This window comes from Brienomyrus brachyistius, chromosome 24 (assembly GCF_023856365.1).
Source record: "Brienomyrus brachyistius isolate T26 chromosome 24, BBRACH_0.4, whole genome shotgun sequence".
In the NCBI taxonomy this organism is placed as follows: Eukaryota; Metazoa; Chordata; class Actinopteri; order Osteoglossiformes; family Mormyridae; genus Brienomyrus; species Brienomyrus brachyistius.
The window spans coordinates 2,423,960-2,442,211 of record NC_064556.1 but is presented as its reverse complement, the minus strand read 5'-3'; the positions used below and the strand labels follow the sequence as shown (position 1 = coordinate 2,442,211).

Genomic DNA, 18,252 nt, shown 5'->3' with positions numbered 1-18,252 from the left:
CAGCCACTCTCTCCCTATCAGTCGATCGGGAGGGAATCTCGATCATCAGGGATGCACTTCCCGTGCACGTCGTCAGCTTCGTCAGTCTGACGGAAACTGAAATACCTCTCGTGTCGCCGCCCCCCCAACCACTTTTTCCTTGGTTTGCAGGGGCTTGAAGCCCTTTCACCCTCTCCATCCGTACGGAAAAATAAATCTGGGGGCCTCGCGGCCCCTCGGCGGACCTGCGCTTTGGCGTCTTCCCCTATTGCCCCCCATGTCAGGGCGGCACCGTGGAGTCGTGCTCCTTGGGGACGCCTTAGGCCGTGTCATTTCCTGCCACTCGCCCTGCTGGTCTCCTCAGGAGAGGAAGTCACATGGTTGGGGTGGGGGGGGGTGTTTTTCCTACACTCCCACCCCGGTTTTAGGCTTTATGCTATACAGCCCCCTTTCTCATGGGACAGCTTAAGAAAAACAGCACCGGCTAGAGTCTGCCTAGTCCGGTGTGACCTTCACTCGATCCTGCGCCAGATGGCCCGCCGAGTCAGCAAACCCCCGCTCGCTGCCCCCACTGGCTGCCCCCGCCACGTGGGTGAGGGCCATGTCTACCAGAAAGATTCCTCATCAATTACAAAGGTCCTATTAAATGTAGATCAGGGATTCCTTACTGTCCTGCCTGTGACTTTGTTTTAGCATTTCTGTTGCCGTATTGCTAACCTCGGGTTTCGGGCTTTCACAGTGCACTTACAGAATGGCCTTCACAGATGGTCTGGTCCACCACGTTGTCTCTCGGCATGATGCCGAGAAGGTGCAGACTCGCACAGACGGGCTCAGGCGTGGCACAAGGAGGGGGTGGCTGTTTAAAATGTCATACGATGTTTACACGAGTGAGCGGTCTCATGTGATCTGTAAAGGAAGCACCTGCATCACAAGGGTGTTTGGTTCTGAGTGGTTAGAGGAGCCCAGGTGTAGCGATCAGCCGGCCGTAATACATTCGAATCAGCAGTGACCCGCCGGACAGTAATAGCCTTTCTTGTCCCCTTTCTCAACAGCGGTCCGTGGGTTTTCGCCCCAGCACAAGATCAGCAGCTTTGAGGAGGCGAAGGGCCTGGACCGCATCAACGAAAGGATGCCACCGCGCAAGGACGCAGTGAACAACGTGGGACATTCTATGGGCAAAATGAACATGTCAGAATCCAACGGCACGGACGATAACAGCAATATACAGTGATCCGTCCGCGCCGAGCGCAAACCGCCATCTGCCAGCGCCGACGCTACTGACGACGCGGCCGAACATCGCAAGCTGCAAATTCAGGCCTCAGCTAAACTACGACGACGACAATGGACTCCATTTACTGAAATATGTGGTTTTTTTTTTCCTTTTCTTTTCTTTTTGCTTGAATTTTAATTAGAGGAACCATCAGGTTTGGAAGGTGCTTTGCTTTTGATACTGTGTTGTTGACAGCGGATGCCTGAGAGGGGCAGGTCTGTGCATGGTTGGATTGGGGTGAATCCGCTTTCAGGAAGTGATCCCGGAAGCACATAAGCCACTTCCCTTTCCTGTCAGGTGTGGGTCTTTCGGGTTTCCTTTGAGAGTCGTTATTTACATTGCATTGGCACTATATATAATACTATATAGCTATGTTATATATATATATTATATATAACAATTTTAATTACATTTTTAAATCATAAACATATAAAATGATACTGCTGTTCAACATGTTTTGCTACTAGTATTAATGAATATAAAATATTTATAAAATTAAAAAAAAAAAAGCTGTAAAATTTTAAACGATGTGCAATGCAGCCTTACCTGAGAATTTGTTATTTATTATTACCATCGGGGGTATGATGACAAGCCCGGAGGTCACCACACGGTCACCACACGGTTACCACACGGTCACCACACGGTTACCACACGGGATTGGCTGTCGATCGCCCTCTATCTGCTGTTCATGCCACATTCAGTGTGCCGGCAAACTCGACTGTCTCTCACTTGCCTGTGATGAAAGAAGTAAAAATGCACAGTCTTTCTTTTTTTTCCCACAGACCTCTTTTGCCATCGCAGTAATAACAACAGACAGACCGAACAAAGACAGTAATTTGTACAGCATCTGCAGAACGCATCGTTGCATGCGATTAAGTTCCTTAATTGATATGTGAGATTATATTTGTGCTGTGTTTTGGTATTTAGTAGATTTGAATCATTTCTCACTTCAAATTCTATTTGTAAGGTTATGTTTTTTATTTATATAACATTTTAATTTTTTTCCCCTTTTGTATGTTTCCACGTTTTCATTACTTTGCGATCTTTGAGTTTATTTCCTGCTGTACAGACACCGACGCTCCTAAAGGTGTGAAGCCCTGTGTTCACTTTTTCTGTTCTGTTGATGTACAGAAGTTGTTCAATAGTGTGAATGAATATATTATTCAGTGACAAGCAACATTCAGGCTGCCAAAGCATGATCGCATGGTTTATTCCGACATAAACAAATCTGACCCAAATCCCGTGTCTCACTTTTAAAAGGCGAATATATTCACATTATAATTCTTGACAATATTCCTCCTATTATTATTATAATTATAATTAAGCTTACTGTTCCTTATTCTTCCACTGTTTTCTGAACTTTGTTTGGTCTCAATGTGGTACACTTTGAGAAAGGAATTTCATGGAATTTAACTTGTGACAATTTTTCTTGTATTTTCCTCTGGAACTTAAGTTTTCGCATACGACTCCCTAACGATACACACATTGTAAGCATGCCCTATGGGACAAGCCTTTTTTTACTCTTGAATAAAATATGCATGAAGTACCGACATGTCTCATGATATTTCCTTATACTAGCAAACAGACATATCGCTTCTTTACTTGTTCATTGTTACTCACTTATCTTACATTGCGTTTTTACCGTAAGTAGCAGCGAAATTAATCTGTTTGCCACAAACTGCTGTCATGACGTCGTGGAAATTATTCTCTTTATGAGTATTTCTTCCATGATGATCAAAAACATTGTTGAACATGAAGAATTTCATTCAGTTTTCGATAATAACTTCAATTTGAAGGTAAAATCAAATCCTCAACAAAGATGGCCAAAATGATGCTTCATGCACCATTTGCTGTATTTTCTGTCCCCACTAGATGGCGCTCTCTGTTTAAAAAAAAAGGGCTGAAAGCATGCCCAAAAGAAAACAAAGAGCACCATCTAATGGAGGCAGAAAATACAGCAAATGATTCCTGATGCCTTATTTTGGCCATCGCTAGTTCAGCGGGGTTGTTTAAATTATTATTACCAGACATATAATTAGTCACTGTACTTCAAAGTCATCATGTTTGCAAAGAGCAGGTACTGCATATGGACCCGGAAGAGGCTTGTTGGTAGACTGGTAGGTAGTGGGTCGCTCTTGATGGATGCTAAATGCACAATTTTTTGACATCTGCATACATTGTTCCTTGGGCTTGTACTCCATCCATCCATCCATCCATCCATCCATCCATCCATCATCTTCCACTTATCCAGGTCGGGTCGCGGGGGCAGCAGTCTCAGCAGGGAATCCCAGACTTCCCTCTCCCAGGCCACTTCGTCCAGCTCCTCCGGGGGAATCCCGAGACATTCCCAGGCCAACCGAAAGACATAGTCCCTCCAGCGTGTCCAGGGTCTTCCCCGGGGTCTCCTCCCAGTGGGACATGCCCGGAACACCTCACCAGGGAGGCATCCAGGAGACATCCTGACCAGATGCCCGAGCCACCTCATCTGGCTCTTCTCGATGCGGAGGAGCAGCGGCTCTACTCTGAGTCCCTCCCGAATGACTGAGCTCCTCACCCTATCTCTAAGGGAGAGCCCAGCCAGCCTGCGGAGGATACCCATTTGCACTCGCGATCTCATTCTTTCGGTCACTACCCACATCTCATGACCATAGGTGAGGGTAGGAACGTAGATCGACTGGTAAATCGAGAGCTTTGCCTTTTGGCTCAGCTCTCTCTTCACCATGACAGACCGATGCAGCGCCCACATCACTGCTGATGCCGCACCGATCCGTCTGTCGATCTCCCGCTCCATCGTTCCCTCACTCGTGAACAAGACCCCGAGAAACTAAAACTCCTCCGCTTGGGGAAGGACCTCCTCCCTGACCCGGAGAGAGCACTCCACCCTTTCCCTGCTGAGGACCATGGTCTCGGATTTGGAGGTGCTGATTCTCATCCCAGTCACTTTACACTCGGCAGTGAACTGGTCCAGTGAGAGTCGAAAGTCACGGTCCGATGAGGCCAACAGAACCACATCATCTGCAAAAAGCAGAGACCTAATCCTGAGGTCACCGAACCGGACACCCTCAACGCCCTGGCTGCGCCTAGAAATTCTGTCTATAAAACTTATTACCGTAACTTTTGGGCTTATACTGTTTATCTTGTTTTTGGTTCCAAAAGTGTCTCATAATTTCATATAATTATAAACTTGGAAACTGAGCCAGACACATTTAAGTCGTAATTTCCATAAACCATTATGATACGTTTTGGTAATGTAAATTTTTTGGGATGACGTTCTCAGTACAGAGGCAACATCTAAGATTAAAGTAGACATTCGGTTGTATAGCAGTAGTGTTTTTCTCTACATGATGTAACGTAAAAAAGACACGGTCCCTGTTTTAACTCACATTCCTCCTGGATTTCATCCATAAAAATGTACAAAATAGACTTTTGCATCTAAAAAATGTAGCTCAGCAATGCAGCAGAACCTTCACTTCATCACCTCGCTTGCAGCTTGAAGGCTGCTTCAGCGTCTGCTATAAGATCACAGCTGCTCCCTTCCCCAACCTCAGCTCATTGTGTCTGACCCCACAATCTCTCATGTGACTATTATTTTATTTGCTTTATGTTTTACATTTATTTCTCCAGTTGTGATTATAAATTTAAAAAACAGAAATGAGATATAGAAAAGCATTTATTGTCTTCAAAAACAGGCGAATCAACATTGTAGCATGTTTTAAGTGAATTCAGTGTGTATTTCTGATGTAATTGTCAATATTTTCCATTTAAAGGGACAGCGTCAATATTTTCCATTTAAAGGGACAGTGTTACCGCCAAGACTTTGTGATCACATGCAGGAAGTGGACACAATCTGTCATGAGTGCGTGGTCATGTGTGGGAAAGGCACAGGGCCATTGGGGCTACAGCTGTCTCACACTGGACCTGAATCACCAGCCATGGGCCAATTTGTTTGTCTTTTATGCAAGTCTGCTGCATACTTCCTGTCATTCTTCCACAGGAAGTCGATAGAACAGCAGCCACTCCCATCTCTCCCACCGGGAGGCGTTCGGGGGTCTGGGCCTGGGCACTGACTTGGCACTGCATAATCACAAAGGGCCGGAGCCTTAAGGAGGATACAGACGCATGCAGTAGCAGCGTGGAGACACCGCACGCGCTCAGACACACACACACGCGCTTGAGCACCCCCGTACGCCACCAACCAGACAGAGGACCCTCTGGATTCGGAAATGTACCCATATTATTTCTGCTCCACCCTGCTCCTGACTGGACATCTATGCCACATCTCGACAGGTTAGTCAAGCAGAAGAGTGCGTGTAACGGCAGCCATTCCTGTTATTTCTGCCCCCCCCCTCCTATTTCTCAGCTTAGAGCCTTGTTCAGACTTTGAGGTGACTTTCTCTCTGGGGAGTGTGTGAATTTTCTTAAAATCTTTTACATGTTGGTTAACATTCGTTAAGCTGCATCTTCCAAAGCTGAGGGAGTGACGAGGATGAGTGAACTTGAATGAACGCCTTAAATAAAATGTTTACATGCTTTAATTCCAGCTCAAACTGCCCGGGTACCAGTCAGCAGGACAACGATAGGTTCTCATCTAACTACGTCCTCAGAGTCCATGCACTTCGACGCAGGTACACCTCGCACATCCTACAAAATTCTACAGCTTTATTTCATTGTGCAGCATCCAGCTAAAGATGTTCCAGCATTGGCTTCGGTTTGGAGCATTGGTGTATTTCCCAGTCTGTCTTATCATTTAACCTGTCACCTTTGAGTCGATGTGCTCTAGAACCTGATATTTCGAAAAGGATGCAACAGACAGTGTCAGTAGCTGAACCTGGGAGGTCAGATCAGACGTCTTCACCCTCCTTTCAGAGCCCCCACCAGTGCGGGGGCTGTCACCCTCCCCGTTTAGCCAAAAAAATGTGACGGAATCGAAGAGTGACAAGAAGATACTGTCTGTGGCTGTAAAACCTGAGCCAATGCATCGCACGACATCAGAAACGCCAGGTGACATTTCATCGTATATGTCTATTCTTTTAGTTCACTTTAGTTTATCTAACCCTCTCTAAACCTGCTATCCCACTGTTGTGTTTCACGTCACGGGTTTTTTTACAGTAAAATAACATTTAAACCGCAAGTCATACTGTGTATCATTGGTATCTGACAAACAAAACCTGAATATGAATCTTTTTCTATTGTGCCTTGCTTGGGTCACTGTCCCGATACTAAACAATTCTTTCCAGCCGTAGACATCTATAACTTCATGCCTGGCTTATATGTTTGGTTTAGCAGATTGATGGTAAGCGATGCAAACAATCAGAGCCTTTGTCACTGTAATAGAGAAGAAGCAGATCGAGTGTCTCAGGCCAGCCTGTCTTTTGGACTTTGTCGCTAAATCTCACCCTAGCCGATAACATCTGCTCGACTTTTCTCTTCTTTCTACTATGAATATGTTCCATATTCATCTCTGTACAAGAACAGCTGCCACGACGTTAACGGACACTATTGGGAAGAGCAGCTGGGCAGTCACCCCACCAGGTAATATTATTTTTTGGGGGGGGGGGGGGTAGGGATGAATCAGCTGAAATGGCGGGAATTAGCCCTGTCATGATGAAGATGTTTTTTTTTTTCAGAAATGGGGGTGTAACAGGGGTCCTGGGTACTTCCAGCCACCCCCCCCCCATTTTATGAGTAAATGTATTATTGCCAGTGTGGATAATCCATGGTAACGATTGGCTAATGTTACAGGAAACACCAATACAGCCAATCATTCTTCAGCACGGGCAATGCCCACTACAGCCAGGACCCGCCCCCAGGCCGTGACAGCCTCCCATGCCACTAGATCAGGTCACTTCCTCCATTGTTTCAATAATAACCCCTACAAAAAAATTGGGGGGGGGGGGGGTTGGTATGTACACAATAAAATATTAAACAAAATGGATTCTGCCATATGTATCCTGTTATTCTGGGACACGGAGACCTGGAATCCTCTGCTTTTCATGGGCTGAAGCCAGAACAGGCAGTAGGGGAAATGGACTGTAGGGACTATGACAACATTTTTCCGTTCAGTGATGCAACTTTGATGAGGACATGCACTTGTCCAATGGTGTACTGTGCATCTGCATGAACGTAATGGCAAGAGCCGGTTATGCTGAGGTAGCTTCCACTGGTTTTTGTCGCCCTAGTGCTGACAACAGCTGCGAGGAAATCTGCAGCAGCGCCAACTTCACTCAGCAACAGCACGGGGATGGTTCCCACCCCGGCTCCGGAAAACAGCCTGGCCATGATCGCCTTCGGTACCCACCAAAGCGCAAACTGTTTTTTCATCTCGCCCAACGGTTATGCACAACTCGGCCCGAGTTTATCGTTAATTATTCAAAGAGGTCTCATTTTACCGCAAGACACGTAATCGAAAACGCGAACGAGGTCAGTCCTCGCATCCAGCTGTTCCGTCACTCTTGTGTCGCCGTTTGTTCTCTTCCAGGAGTGATGAGTTTCGTTCTCGCCCTCATCGTCGTCATGGTGATTTTGCTGACCGCTGTGAATATGAAAGGACGGTGCCAAAAGAACAAGGGCGAAGGCAGGTGTCTGTGCTCGCGGTAATCCGCAAAGATCCAGAATCTTCTGAGCTCTGTAGTGAAAAACCATACGCAAGATAAAGAACTTTGTCAGCTGATGTCTGTTAGCAGTTTTGACCAAAGTACTTCTTGTAAAAAAAGTACAAAGTACAAACCCAAACCGCTTCAGCTCCAGAGTCTACGACTATTTCTGCAGGGCAACAAAAAAAATATATTAATATTATGGTGACCTTAGAAGCCTCTTCTAGGTGGAATTGACTTGCCGGTGATGATGTCACTAGCACAGCCTTCAGAGTTGGGGATCAGGGTCTTGCCAGATTAACTGCAATGTCGAGGGATTTCAGAGTAGAGTGGGTGAGATGCTCTTCTATTTCACAGGTAAAAAGATCTGCGATTCTCTGGTGTCAGAAGGGTATGTACTCCTAATACCATAGCATGCTAAGATATGCCTGCAACATTCAACGCAAAGTTACGTCCATTAGCATCTTGTTGCCTGTTTGCTGATTGGATGATAGTATCTTTAACCCCCCCCAGCAACGTCCCAATCACTGGCAGGAAAGAGAGCATAACTTTGGTGTCTGTGAAGATGATAAACGCGGAGACAGGTAAGCACATCTCCATGCTCGGGATGGTGAACGGCATCCAGGGGCGGATACAGGGGTGGGGTCATAGAGACACCGTCCACAGCTGAAGGCTGATTGGCTCCTAGAGTGCCTCCTCCCCTGTCACTCACTGATTCAAAGCATTTTATTGGCTAATGATAAGCTTGAGCCCTCTATATGAATTATGTTCCCTCTTTTGCTGCCCACCTCATGTTATCCGTGGCAGACATGGGATGAGTGCGCGTGTGTGCACATACAGTACGAGTGTTTCATCTTGTCCCTCCAGATATAGACACCCCACTGATCCCATCAGCTAACAGCACCCTTCAGGACAGCGAGGAAATGCTTAAGGTCCTGTTGAACAGCAAGGTGGGTCCTCACAACCCAACTCAAACAACATAATAAACTTCAATATTCCAGTATTTCCCAGGATAGATCCCTTATTGAATGTATATTCCTGCAGGGGACTGCAAAGTCAGAGCAGCAGTGTACAGCATAGTACATGATGCAGTTTATCCTCCTGTGTGGGGTGGGGGAGTTTGATCAAAAGAGGCCTGTTGTGTTACAGACAAAATATATTGAGTTGGGGAGCGTTGCATTGTGATGACGTGTGACTTGATTTTTGACCACATCATTGTATTCTGCTTTTAGGTGTGAGCCCATTGTGACCAGTCTTGCTGAACAAGAGACCCTCATAGTCACTGTGAGCAATAAACAATTGATACATGCACAACTGACGTGTAACGTGTCCGAATTTCATATGATTTCATTTAGTCCACTTGACACGTGCCTGAAAACCTTCTAATGTGCCTTTACGTTCTAATGGCTTAATGTTCACAAATTGGGCTTTCCTTCTTTTTTTGGATGCATCTGAATTATTGGTTTTTAATAAGCCTAACATCTCGCTGTAGGTGTACTGCCTCCATGCTTGATCACCTTTATTTTTTCATTCTATTCATACGCACGTACACGCACGCGCATGGAAGGTGTTCAGGTTAAGCTATTTCCAGCTGGCACCAGTAACCGCGCTGCTCGGGCTGTCGGGAGGGGGGTCCCCGTCCACCTGCCCATGTATGGACAGCGCTGGAGCCACGTCCCCCGCCCGGCGCTGGGACGCCGCCGTCGCCGAGGAGAGATGAACGGGACCAGCTTCCGCTTCCTGCTCAACATGGAGGAAAATGTCAGCTCGGCTCGGCGGCGGTGTTAGATTTCCCTTCGCCATGCAATTATTTCGCCTGCCTATCTCTCCCAACGAGGCACTTGGGTAGCGGACGGCCTTTAACTGCGAGCGTGTAATAATGCGTCGTGCGAAACACGGCTCAAGCAAGCAGCACTGGGAAAAAAGCAGCACGATCGGCGATCCGCAAACAAGGTTATGCCTCTGGACGTGCATTTAAACATTAAATAGCCGATCGGGTCTGTTAGCGGAAAATTAAGCCCCTGCTCCTTCCACTGCTAGCGGTCTCCTTTCTGCCGATATAGAGGCGGGTGATTGCGGTTTGAAAGATTTGCATTAGAAATGGATAAAGAGGAATCGGAGCGGCTGATAGAGAAGGCGAAGCAGTGTCTCCGCTTCGGGCGCAGGGACCGGGCGCTTCAGCTGCTCTATGAAGCGCAGAGGGTCTACCCCAGCACCCGGGCGAGAGGTAATGCTTATTGGGACGCTGAGTGCGACCTGTCGGCGTGTGTGCGTCTTTTACTGTGTGACATCCCGTCTGGATGCACACTTCCTACATAACCCATCTAATCTGCCTGCTGTGAAGTGTCATGGAAGTGCCGTCACGAGTCATTGTGTAATACAGATAAGGGGTGCTGATGTTTACTGGTGAAAACGTGCCAGATATGAATTGGCAGACAGATGGTACAACAATATTAACGCTTGCCCTGGGGCCACTATGGAATCTCACGTGCCTGGAATTGTAAGCACAGAAAAATGATCCTTCATCACTCCACCATGACTGTAACTTATTGGTAGGTACTCTGGTGATTAGTTGAGGGAAAACTTGCCAGCCATTAACCAGACTTGTGGATATGTAAACCAATGGGAATTAAGCTAAGTCACCAGGTTTACGAGGACATTAACTCTAACTTTGCAGTGGTTTATAACTCCACTCCGAGGTATTATACTACACGCTATGGGAGACTTGTCCTGCAATCCCAAGACATGTAGTTAGCTGAACTCTGTATGAGTATGATGGACTGGTACCACCCTGGTACCCTATCTGGGACAGAGTCCAGGCTCCCCGTGACCACATAGTGGAAAATCAGTTATGGAAGATGCATGGATTTTTTTTAAATGGTAACTTTTAAATACAAGTTGTATGTTGTCATTTGGAACTTCAATGAATCGATCAGGTTTTTATATATAGAGATTAGCAAAATTTCAAAAAGTATCTTTTCAGGCGTCTCCATCCATAACTTCCTTATCCAGTACGATGGATTTATAATTTCTCGGTATGTCAGAAAGTGAACATATTAAACTGACCCCTTCAAAGAGACCGCCCGCATTGTTCCCAAGGGACTGATACATCTTACGGTTTGATGTTTTAAAAGCTGGATATTTTGGTCGCGCTCTAGTAGTGAGGTGGAGTTCCTCTTGGGACCTGCAGAAAGTTGCTCTCTGGTTATACCTCCTCGTCTGAAGCCTTTGTTTGACTCAATCCAAATTGAAATGCCGGATTCCTTCTTCCTTTGCTCCGTACCCCCAGAGTGTTTCCTGCAATATATACCAGGACGTAAATCAGGAGAGGATGGACTTGTTGGCGACCAATCCGGGTGCGAAAACAATGGTGAAATCCAAGCCATTGTAGCAAACAGAACCGTTTTTATCGCACTGTGTAGGAAGTCCGTCTCTCTCGTTCCCAGTGATCAGAATGTCATGCTGTAATAACCTTCCAGTCATCTTAGTGCTGGGAACCTACCGAAATGAATTATTATTAACAATTCTTAAATGCATAAAACCTGAAAGGATTTGTTTAGAACTAAATAAGTCTCTGTTGTGATTTTCCGGTCTGTGTAGAGTAAAAGTGAGATGCTGTGTGATTCCGACGCTTGACTTCTTACGTCAAAATAAAGTGGCTTTTCCTCCTCGGTTTGAAAGCTGTGGGTTACGGCATAAAGGTCCCTGGGGATTTTGTGAAGGTGCCAGTTAATATCCCTGGTCTAAGTGCAAGGACACAAAATGTCCATTCATCTTCTGACCATTTGTCAGGGGGGTGGGGTGGAACCTATCCTGGTTGGCAAAGGTCCTATGGCTGGGGTACACCCCGGACGGCACAAACAGGGCCGCCACCTCCATCACAGGGTACATCCACACGTAACTGCCTGTCTTTGGACTGCGGGAGGAATCTGAAGTACGCAAGAAAAAACCCAGGTGGTACAGTGAGACATACAGTCTCTTCATGGACAAAGCGGGGTGTGATTCATTTAAATAGTTCACATTTTCATTCTCTAAGTATCACGGGGCGGCATGGTGGTGCAGTGGTTAGCACTGTTGCCTCACACCTCTGGCACCCGGGTTCGAGTCTCCACCTGGGTTACATGTGTGTGGAGTTTGCATGTTCTCCCCATGTCGTCGTGGGGTTTCCTCTGGGTACTCCGGTTTCCCCCCACAGTCCAAAGACTTGCTGAGGCTAATTGCCCGTAGGAGTGCATGTGTAAATGAATGATGTATGACTGTGCCCTGCGATGGGCTGGCCCCCCATCCTGGGTTGTTCTCTGCCTCGTGCCCATAGCTTCTTAAGCACTTAAGTTGTTATTGTTATTATTGTTGTTGTTCTTACGATTTTTTTGCAACCAGCAAAGGTCAGTGTTTCAAACAGGGAAGTTGGCACTCAGCCTGTGCTGGAGGTGGTGTGCTTATCCATGCCAGGATTTTTACCATGTTACCTACCTTTTTCCCCAGTTTTAATTGACGCGGTCCTGAGGGATGAGGGTGGCCCCACTGAGGAGGTCCACGCTCACGATGCTCGTGGGTGGAGCTCGAGGGAGGAGGATAGCAGCAGGGGAAGCGAGGAGAAGTTCAACGAGGACCAGCGTCAGGGGGTCCTCAGGTGAGGATTTTTACCGTCCTCTGTACTTCTGTTCTTAGTATTGGAGCTGCTCGTCGGCACTAGAAAGATTGAGAAATGCCCCAGGTCTACTTATGACGTTTGGTAACGTGTAGAAAAGCAGTTGTAGCTCAGAATTTGGGTTAAGGTTCTTCTCAAATGTTCGTGTCCTCCAAACTTTCAGGATAAAGAAATGCAAGGACTTCTACGAGATCCTCGGCGTGACCAAGGACGCCAGCGATGAGGACCTGAAAAAAGCCTACAGGAAGCTGGCACTCAAGTTCCACCCGGACAAAAACTTTGCTCCTGGAGCCACAGACGCTTTCAAAGGTAACCCCAGCAAAAGCAGGTATCCCACAATGCACCACTCTGACAAATCCCTGAGTGACATAGTTTTTAAATTGTGTGTTCTGAAATGTTGTATGAATGTATTACTGTCATGTCATCTGCTCTTTTTTATTGTAAGTCAGTATTTATTGTGACTTTTGCAAACTGTAAATTATACCACAATAAATCAACTGTAGAACTTTACCAATGTAGCTTCTGATATGCAACTTGACTAAAAAGAGAAACAGTCTGGACAGTCTGGCCTGCTCTCTGTGACTTACGCAAATGGCTGTTTGATCCTTGTTCATGCGAGGCAGACTTGCAACGGCTTCGGTGAATATATTCTTTGAAACGAGAGAAGTTGAGTTGAAGACTAGCATGCTTGAGAGCCAGGAACCATCGAAATGATTGTGACCCGGTCACCATGGTGACCGCAGCCATAGGGAATGCGTACGCGGTCCTGAGCAACCCAGACAAGCGGAGGCAGTACGACCTGTGCAATGAGGCGCCATCAGCCGAGAGCCCCCGGCACCAGGCGGCCCACCCTGCCCCCGGACCCCACCGCAACTTCACCCGAGACTTCAAGGCGGACATTTCACCCGAGGAGCTCTTCAACGCCTTCTTTGCGGGCCGGTTTCCCACAGGTTAGCAGTCTGCCTCATTCAGCTCTCAAGCAGCGGCATCTTTGGTTTTATGTGCCTCCTGTTTGGCCTGAAAAGCGGCCCAGTATCCATCTAGCCCAAAATTAGCCCATTAGCCTAGTAACCTAATTTTTGCACATTGAATTATTGTTGTTTAGATGCTTTTCCAGCACTTGTGTCCAATGCAACTTGAACGATTGAAATTTATTCGAGGTCTCTGATCCAGTTGCGTTCCGGTAGCAGTGCTGTGTAGTTATCCAAAATGCTATCAGCTGCTGTGTTGCGTTTACAGTCCCCTGTTAAAACACAGATGGCCCACACGCTCTGTGTTTTCCACAGGAAACGTCCACGTGTACACAAACAGGGGAGCCACCTACAGCCACTACTACCAGCCGCGTCGCCGGCGCGCTCAGGAGAGACGTGAGGAGGAAGCGGAAGACAACCGCAGCCAGGTAAGCGGAAGGTGCTTTGTTAGCGGAATGTAACTTAGCGGCCATATTGGATATGGGCAGTTGAAGCTCTTACCAGTTTAGACAGTTATACTCGGCCCTGTTGGAAATGGGCTGCTGGCAGGTCGCTGGCTTGATTTGTGCCCCAAATGCTAGACCGATTAATTAAACCTACTGTTGTGCTCGGAAATAGCCTTACCTGGAAGTTGCAAGTATATAATATTTGCTGATGTGTTGTTTCTTACTGAAGGACAATGATAATTTACTAGTGGGCTGTTACAAAGCCATCTGCTGATTGGGGAGGCAGGTTGACAGGTCGGCAGGTCCCTGTGCACAAGGTCCTAAGTGCTGTGGTGCCTCTCCCTTCACTGACGGCTTCAGTCTCTCGTTCCATGTACTGTCGGTATGGGGGGAGGGTTCTGCAGGAGCAGTGTGAGGCCAGCTGGATGTATTTGTTTGGTCATTAATGAGACTTTCGGCTCTGCATGACCCCTAGCGTGTGTGTTTGTGTGTGTGTGTGTGTGTGTGTGTGTGTGTGTGTGTCTGTGTGTGTGTGTGTGTGCACGCACGCCTGGCTATATGTTATATATGAACTCTGGATGTAAAATCAGTATCAAGCCTGTGACTCTTGTGACATTGCTTTGTTTCCCACGGCGACAGCGAGGTCCAAACATCGGTTATATCCCAGTATTGTTCCCGCTGAGCACTGTGTTGACAGAGTGCAGGGCCATTGAAATGCATGCGAGTTGCCTAAAGGCAGTTCTGTCGCCCCATCACATTGGACCGTGTCCGAGGGAGAGTGCTGGTGTCTTTGCAGAACACCTTCACAGCCTTCCTGCAGCTGCTCCCCGTCCTCGTGCTGATCCTCATCTCCGTCTTCACCCAGCTCATGGCCACCAACCCCCCCTACAGTCTCTTCTACAAACCGTAAGTCGCTGCTCGCCCACAGCCGGGTCCGGGTTCTGCGCGGAGCTCGGCTTGCAGAACCGCGGCACTGTACCTCAGGCTGAGGCCAGGGGTCTGTTTTGGGAGAGGTCAAGAACCTGAAATCCCTCACTCCCTCCCCCAATATCTGATAAACTTCTGTGTCCCTTGCAATTATGGCACAAGAATTTTTCACTGCGTTCCACAGATCACATGGCACAGTAAGACTCAGCCTTGGGAGGAGGCCCTCGGATTGGTCGTCTCAAAAAAAGATTCATATGCGTTCCTGTTAATTTCTTCGCCTGCTTTCATTCTCCTTTTTCAGCATTTCCCCACTAACTATGGTGTTTTCTAAAAGTCTTTGAAACATATTATTGTTGTGTAATTTCATAAGTCTAGTCCTTCACACCTAGAGCACTGAAAGATGGTAGTTCTTATCCATCTAACGATTTCAGATAACCAGGAATCTATGTTTTGATGCAGCTCAGCAAGTACAGTATTGTACTAATGCACACAAAGGCTGTGGGATCTGATCCCATGGAGCGCACATAAAATTGAAACCCATCTACTGTAGGTAGCCTTGAATAAAATCAGAGAAGAGAATGTAAAATATAGATATAATTAAAACCAGCTTGATAGCGTCACTCCATCCAGCCTCATCTGATTCTTTTATACCAAAATGCCTGGATCCGGTCTGTCTGCCTCCCTCTCTGCAGGACTGCTAGCTTGTAATGTCTGATTTATCGGAGTGGCCTCATGCAGGGGACCCTTGTCTGTTATTGTGGAACCAAATGGTGCACTAGATAAAACCAGTGAGATGGAAAATGATCGTTAACCTTACCATACATGGGTTTTGAGGTATTATCCCTGCTGCCAGTTCTGGAAGCCGCTGCTGTTATTGGTGTGGGGGTGTATGTCTACGTTCTGTGCTCTGTGGGTGTGTTGCTCTGTTCTGCATTAGTCTCTCTCCACTGAATAGGTCCATGGGCCTGGTGGTTTCCAGGGAGACGCAACACATGGGTGTCACGTACTATGTGGACAAGGGCTTCCAGAAGGAGTACAAAGGGGCTTCTCTGCTGGAGCTTGAGAAGTCCGTGGAGAACGATTACATGGAGCATCTGCAGAGCAGCTGCTGGAAGGAGAAACAGCAGAGTAGGTCTCCAGTTCTCTATCCATTTGAATCCCCCCTTTCCATGAGTAGGTGGGAAGGCTCCTTTTATAGATCTAGAGCCTTACGACATACGGTTTCACCCATCTGACCTTTAGGAAGAGGGGGTGTCATTTAGCAAGAAATCCGACTTTGTAGCAAAATGTGGAGGCCAAGCCAATAGCATGGAGACTGGTCCTCATATGAACGATTGGCATGTGGGGCGGGGGGTTTCGGAGCTGTCTGATGCGGTGATGCATCGGTTCGTGTTCTCCCTCCTCTTCCTCAGAGTCGGACTTGGCCAACCTGGCCCAGCTGTACCGGGACGAGAGGCTGAAGCAGAAGGCAGAGATGATGAAGATGGACAACTGTGAGAAGCTGTCCCGCATAATCGAGCGACAAAGGGGTGAATGAGAAATGGCCCCCACACCCCAAATCTCCCCTGAGTGTCCGGCTAGCGGCAGCCGTGATCTCTGATCCTTATTTCAGTTCCTTCTTGTTTATCGTTAACCGCTCACGTTATGCTACGACGACTGCGGACTTTCCAAGCAGTCCAAATTTATCTTCTCACCGAGCGGAAAAACAACAGCATGTGAATACGGGCGCAACGCTTTCTCAGCCCTGAGATTTGCTAGTTTTATCTCCAGAGCATGACTGGAGGAGACAAACAGTACCTTCATTTAGGGCTCCTAGAAGCTTGTCCATTTCCTTACATTAAGGAGTAGTGTCACTAAACGGGGGCAAGTTCACATCATAAACCCCTCCCCTACCCGCAGCGTCTTCTCTTCGTAACTTATTGTAGTGTTTCCAGAATCCGTTTTATTTCTCCGAGTCGTGCGTGAGACTGGTTTGTTGTGCAAGCTAGCTATTTTATTCTATTTATGGACTGAGTGACAGCTTGTATCCTGGCAGGAATACGATGCAGAGACACGAAGGATCCAGGCCGGTGCAATACGAGCTTTCTGGGGGAATTTTAACTTCAGGACAACACGCATTTAGCCAACAACTCAGATACCTGTATGCTGGTCCTAAACGTTCAGGAATGTGAGGGGATGGGTACTTTAAGGAAATATTAGGGAACCTTCACATTAAGGTTCATGAAGGCTCTGAGGTATTATAAATTTGCACATTTGGGGGGTTAAAATACCAATCAGACATCTTGTAGCTGTGTGGTCAGGAATTAGATTCCATACTCTTACTTGCATTTATGATAATATATGATTTATGATAAAATCCTGAGTTCTCTGATCTCTTTGAGGAGGAGGGTGGTCCCTGTTGCTCCCCCCATACACACCCCCCCCCCCCCCCCCCCCCCCGTCTGTCCATCCCAGATGCATGTGGGATGCTCCGATCTCCAGCCCATCCCCCGTACCCCTAAGCTCACAGCGTCGCAGTGTGGCGTTTGGACAGCCTGTCGGCATCCGTCGGATTGTTACATTGAGTTGAAGTTGTGCTTTTGGACTTGAAGTGGACTTGGATCCCTGGGTGTGTGCCCCGATCGCTGTATTTTTTGGGGACACGCTCGTCAGTCGCGTGACTTTGTGCCGTTTTAATAAAGCTGGAGACCCGAAGCTGCGTGTATCCGGTGGAGTCTTTCCAGTGGAGATGGGTAGACGCAGGCTTGTCAGAGCAGACGGCATGAAGTTTCATGAACCATTTGTTGTATTTTCTTACCCCTCTAGATGGTGCTCTCTGTTCATTGAAGGGCTCAAAGCATACCCCAAAGTAAACCGAGAGTGCCATCTAGTGGGGTAAAAAAATACAACAAATGGTTCACAAAGCTTCGTTTGCCCATCACTGCATCATCTGTCGGCTCTTAATTAAGGGTTAAGAAATACCTTTAAGAAATAAAAATAATACATGCTACTGTCCTATAAAATATTAAAATTATAAATCGGTACATTCAAAACATCCATATATATTTTCAAGGCCTGTTCTGTCTTTACGCACTAACAATAATCGATCAACAAACATCATTCCCGAAGGGAGATCTCCCCAGGCTCACATTTTTCCTAGCGCCTGTTCTCGTTTCTTAGCCATGTGCCTGCTTTAGCATAAATCAAAACTGTCATGCCTGACTAATACCCACCGGTTTGTTAGACTTGAGTCTGACGATTCATTCAGCCAACAGCTTAATTAAGGCTGATTAATTAGGAGCTCAGCTGAAAGCCAGCGTAGCCGGGCTGGAATCACCCACTTCCAGTCTAGACAAACTCTCTAGTTTCTGGCCAGGTAATTAATCTTACATAGTGGGGAATTTGTCTAATTCATCTGCTAGCAGATGATGTTACA

At 47.0% G+C, this 18,252-nt stretch overlaps 3 protein-coding genes across 4 annotated transcripts in view; all 3 read left to right on the top strand.

Moving 5' to 3' along the window:
- The window catches only part of ppp3ca (protein phosphatase 3, catalytic subunit, alpha isozyme), a 43,051-nt gene extending 40,255 nt beyond the window's left edge, over positions 1-2,796 (top strand). For both annotated transcript variants that reach the window (XM_048995094.1, XM_048995095.1), the window contains exon 14: positions 1,032-2,796. In XM_048995094.1, the coding sequence (XP_048851051.1) occupies positions 1,032-1,210 (179 nt within the window). In that variant the 3' untranslated portion in view covers positions 1,211-2,796. The remainder of the gene's footprint in view (positions 1-1,031) is intronic.
- Positions 2,797-5,267: 2,471 nt separating this feature from the next.
- ecscr (endothelial cell surface expressed chemotaxis and apoptosis regulator) lies at positions 5,268-9,156 on the top strand. The gene is made up of 11 exons (XM_048995367.1): positions 5,268-5,536; positions 5,791-5,874; positions 6,116-6,250; positions 6,725-6,781; positions 6,992-7,090; positions 7,429-7,539; positions 7,728-7,823; positions 8,200-8,233; positions 8,356-8,426; positions 8,710-8,792; positions 9,075-9,156. Exons 1-11 carry the CDS (start codon positions 5,473-5,475, stop codon positions 9,078-9,080), a joined length of 840 nt encoding a protein of 279 aa, XP_048851324.1. The 5' UTR covers positions 5,268-5,472; the 3' UTR covers positions 9,081-9,156.
- Positions 9,157-9,486: 330 nt separating this feature from the next.
- Positions 9,487-17,531, top strand: LOC125719928 (dnaJ homolog subfamily C member 18-like). The gene is made up of 8 exons (XM_048994830.1): positions 9,487-10,069; positions 12,328-12,475; positions 12,657-12,802; positions 13,237-13,443; positions 13,780-13,892; positions 14,707-14,816; positions 15,793-15,965; positions 16,250-17,531. The coding sequence occupies exons 1-8, from the start codon at positions 9,943-9,945 to the stop codon at positions 16,372-16,374; spliced, it is 1,149 nt and encodes a 382-aa protein (XP_048850787.1). The 5' UTR covers positions 9,487-9,942; the 3' UTR covers positions 16,375-17,531.
- The last annotated feature ends 721 nt before the right edge of the window (positions 17,532-18,252 follow it).

Bases quoted from the DNA above. Each gene is read 5' to 3' on its own strand.
- ecscr (XM_048995367.1), top strand. From the start codon at position 5,473: ATGTACCCATATTATTTCTGCTCCACCCTGCTCCTGACTGGACATCTA. The intron at 6,782-6,991 runs GTAATATTATTT...CTAATGTTACAG, and splicing joins CTGGGCAGTCACCCCACCAG to GAAACACCAATACAGCCAAT. The intron at 7,540-7,727 runs GTACCCACCAAA...GTTCTCTTCCAG, and splicing joins CCTGGCCATGATCGCCTTCG to GAGTGATGAGTTTCGTTCTC.
- LOC125719928 (XM_048994830.1), top strand. From the start codon at position 9,943: ATGGATAAAGAGGAATCGGAGCGGCTGATAGAGAAGGCGAAGCAGTGT. The intron at 10,070-12,327 runs GTAATGCTTATT...CTTTTTCCCCAG, and splicing joins CCCCAGCACCCGGGCGAGAG to TTTTAATTGACGCGGTCCTG. The intron at 12,476-12,656 runs GTGAGGATTTTT...CCAAACTTTCAG, and splicing joins CAGCGTCAGGGGGTCCTCAG to GATAAAGAAATGCAAGGACT.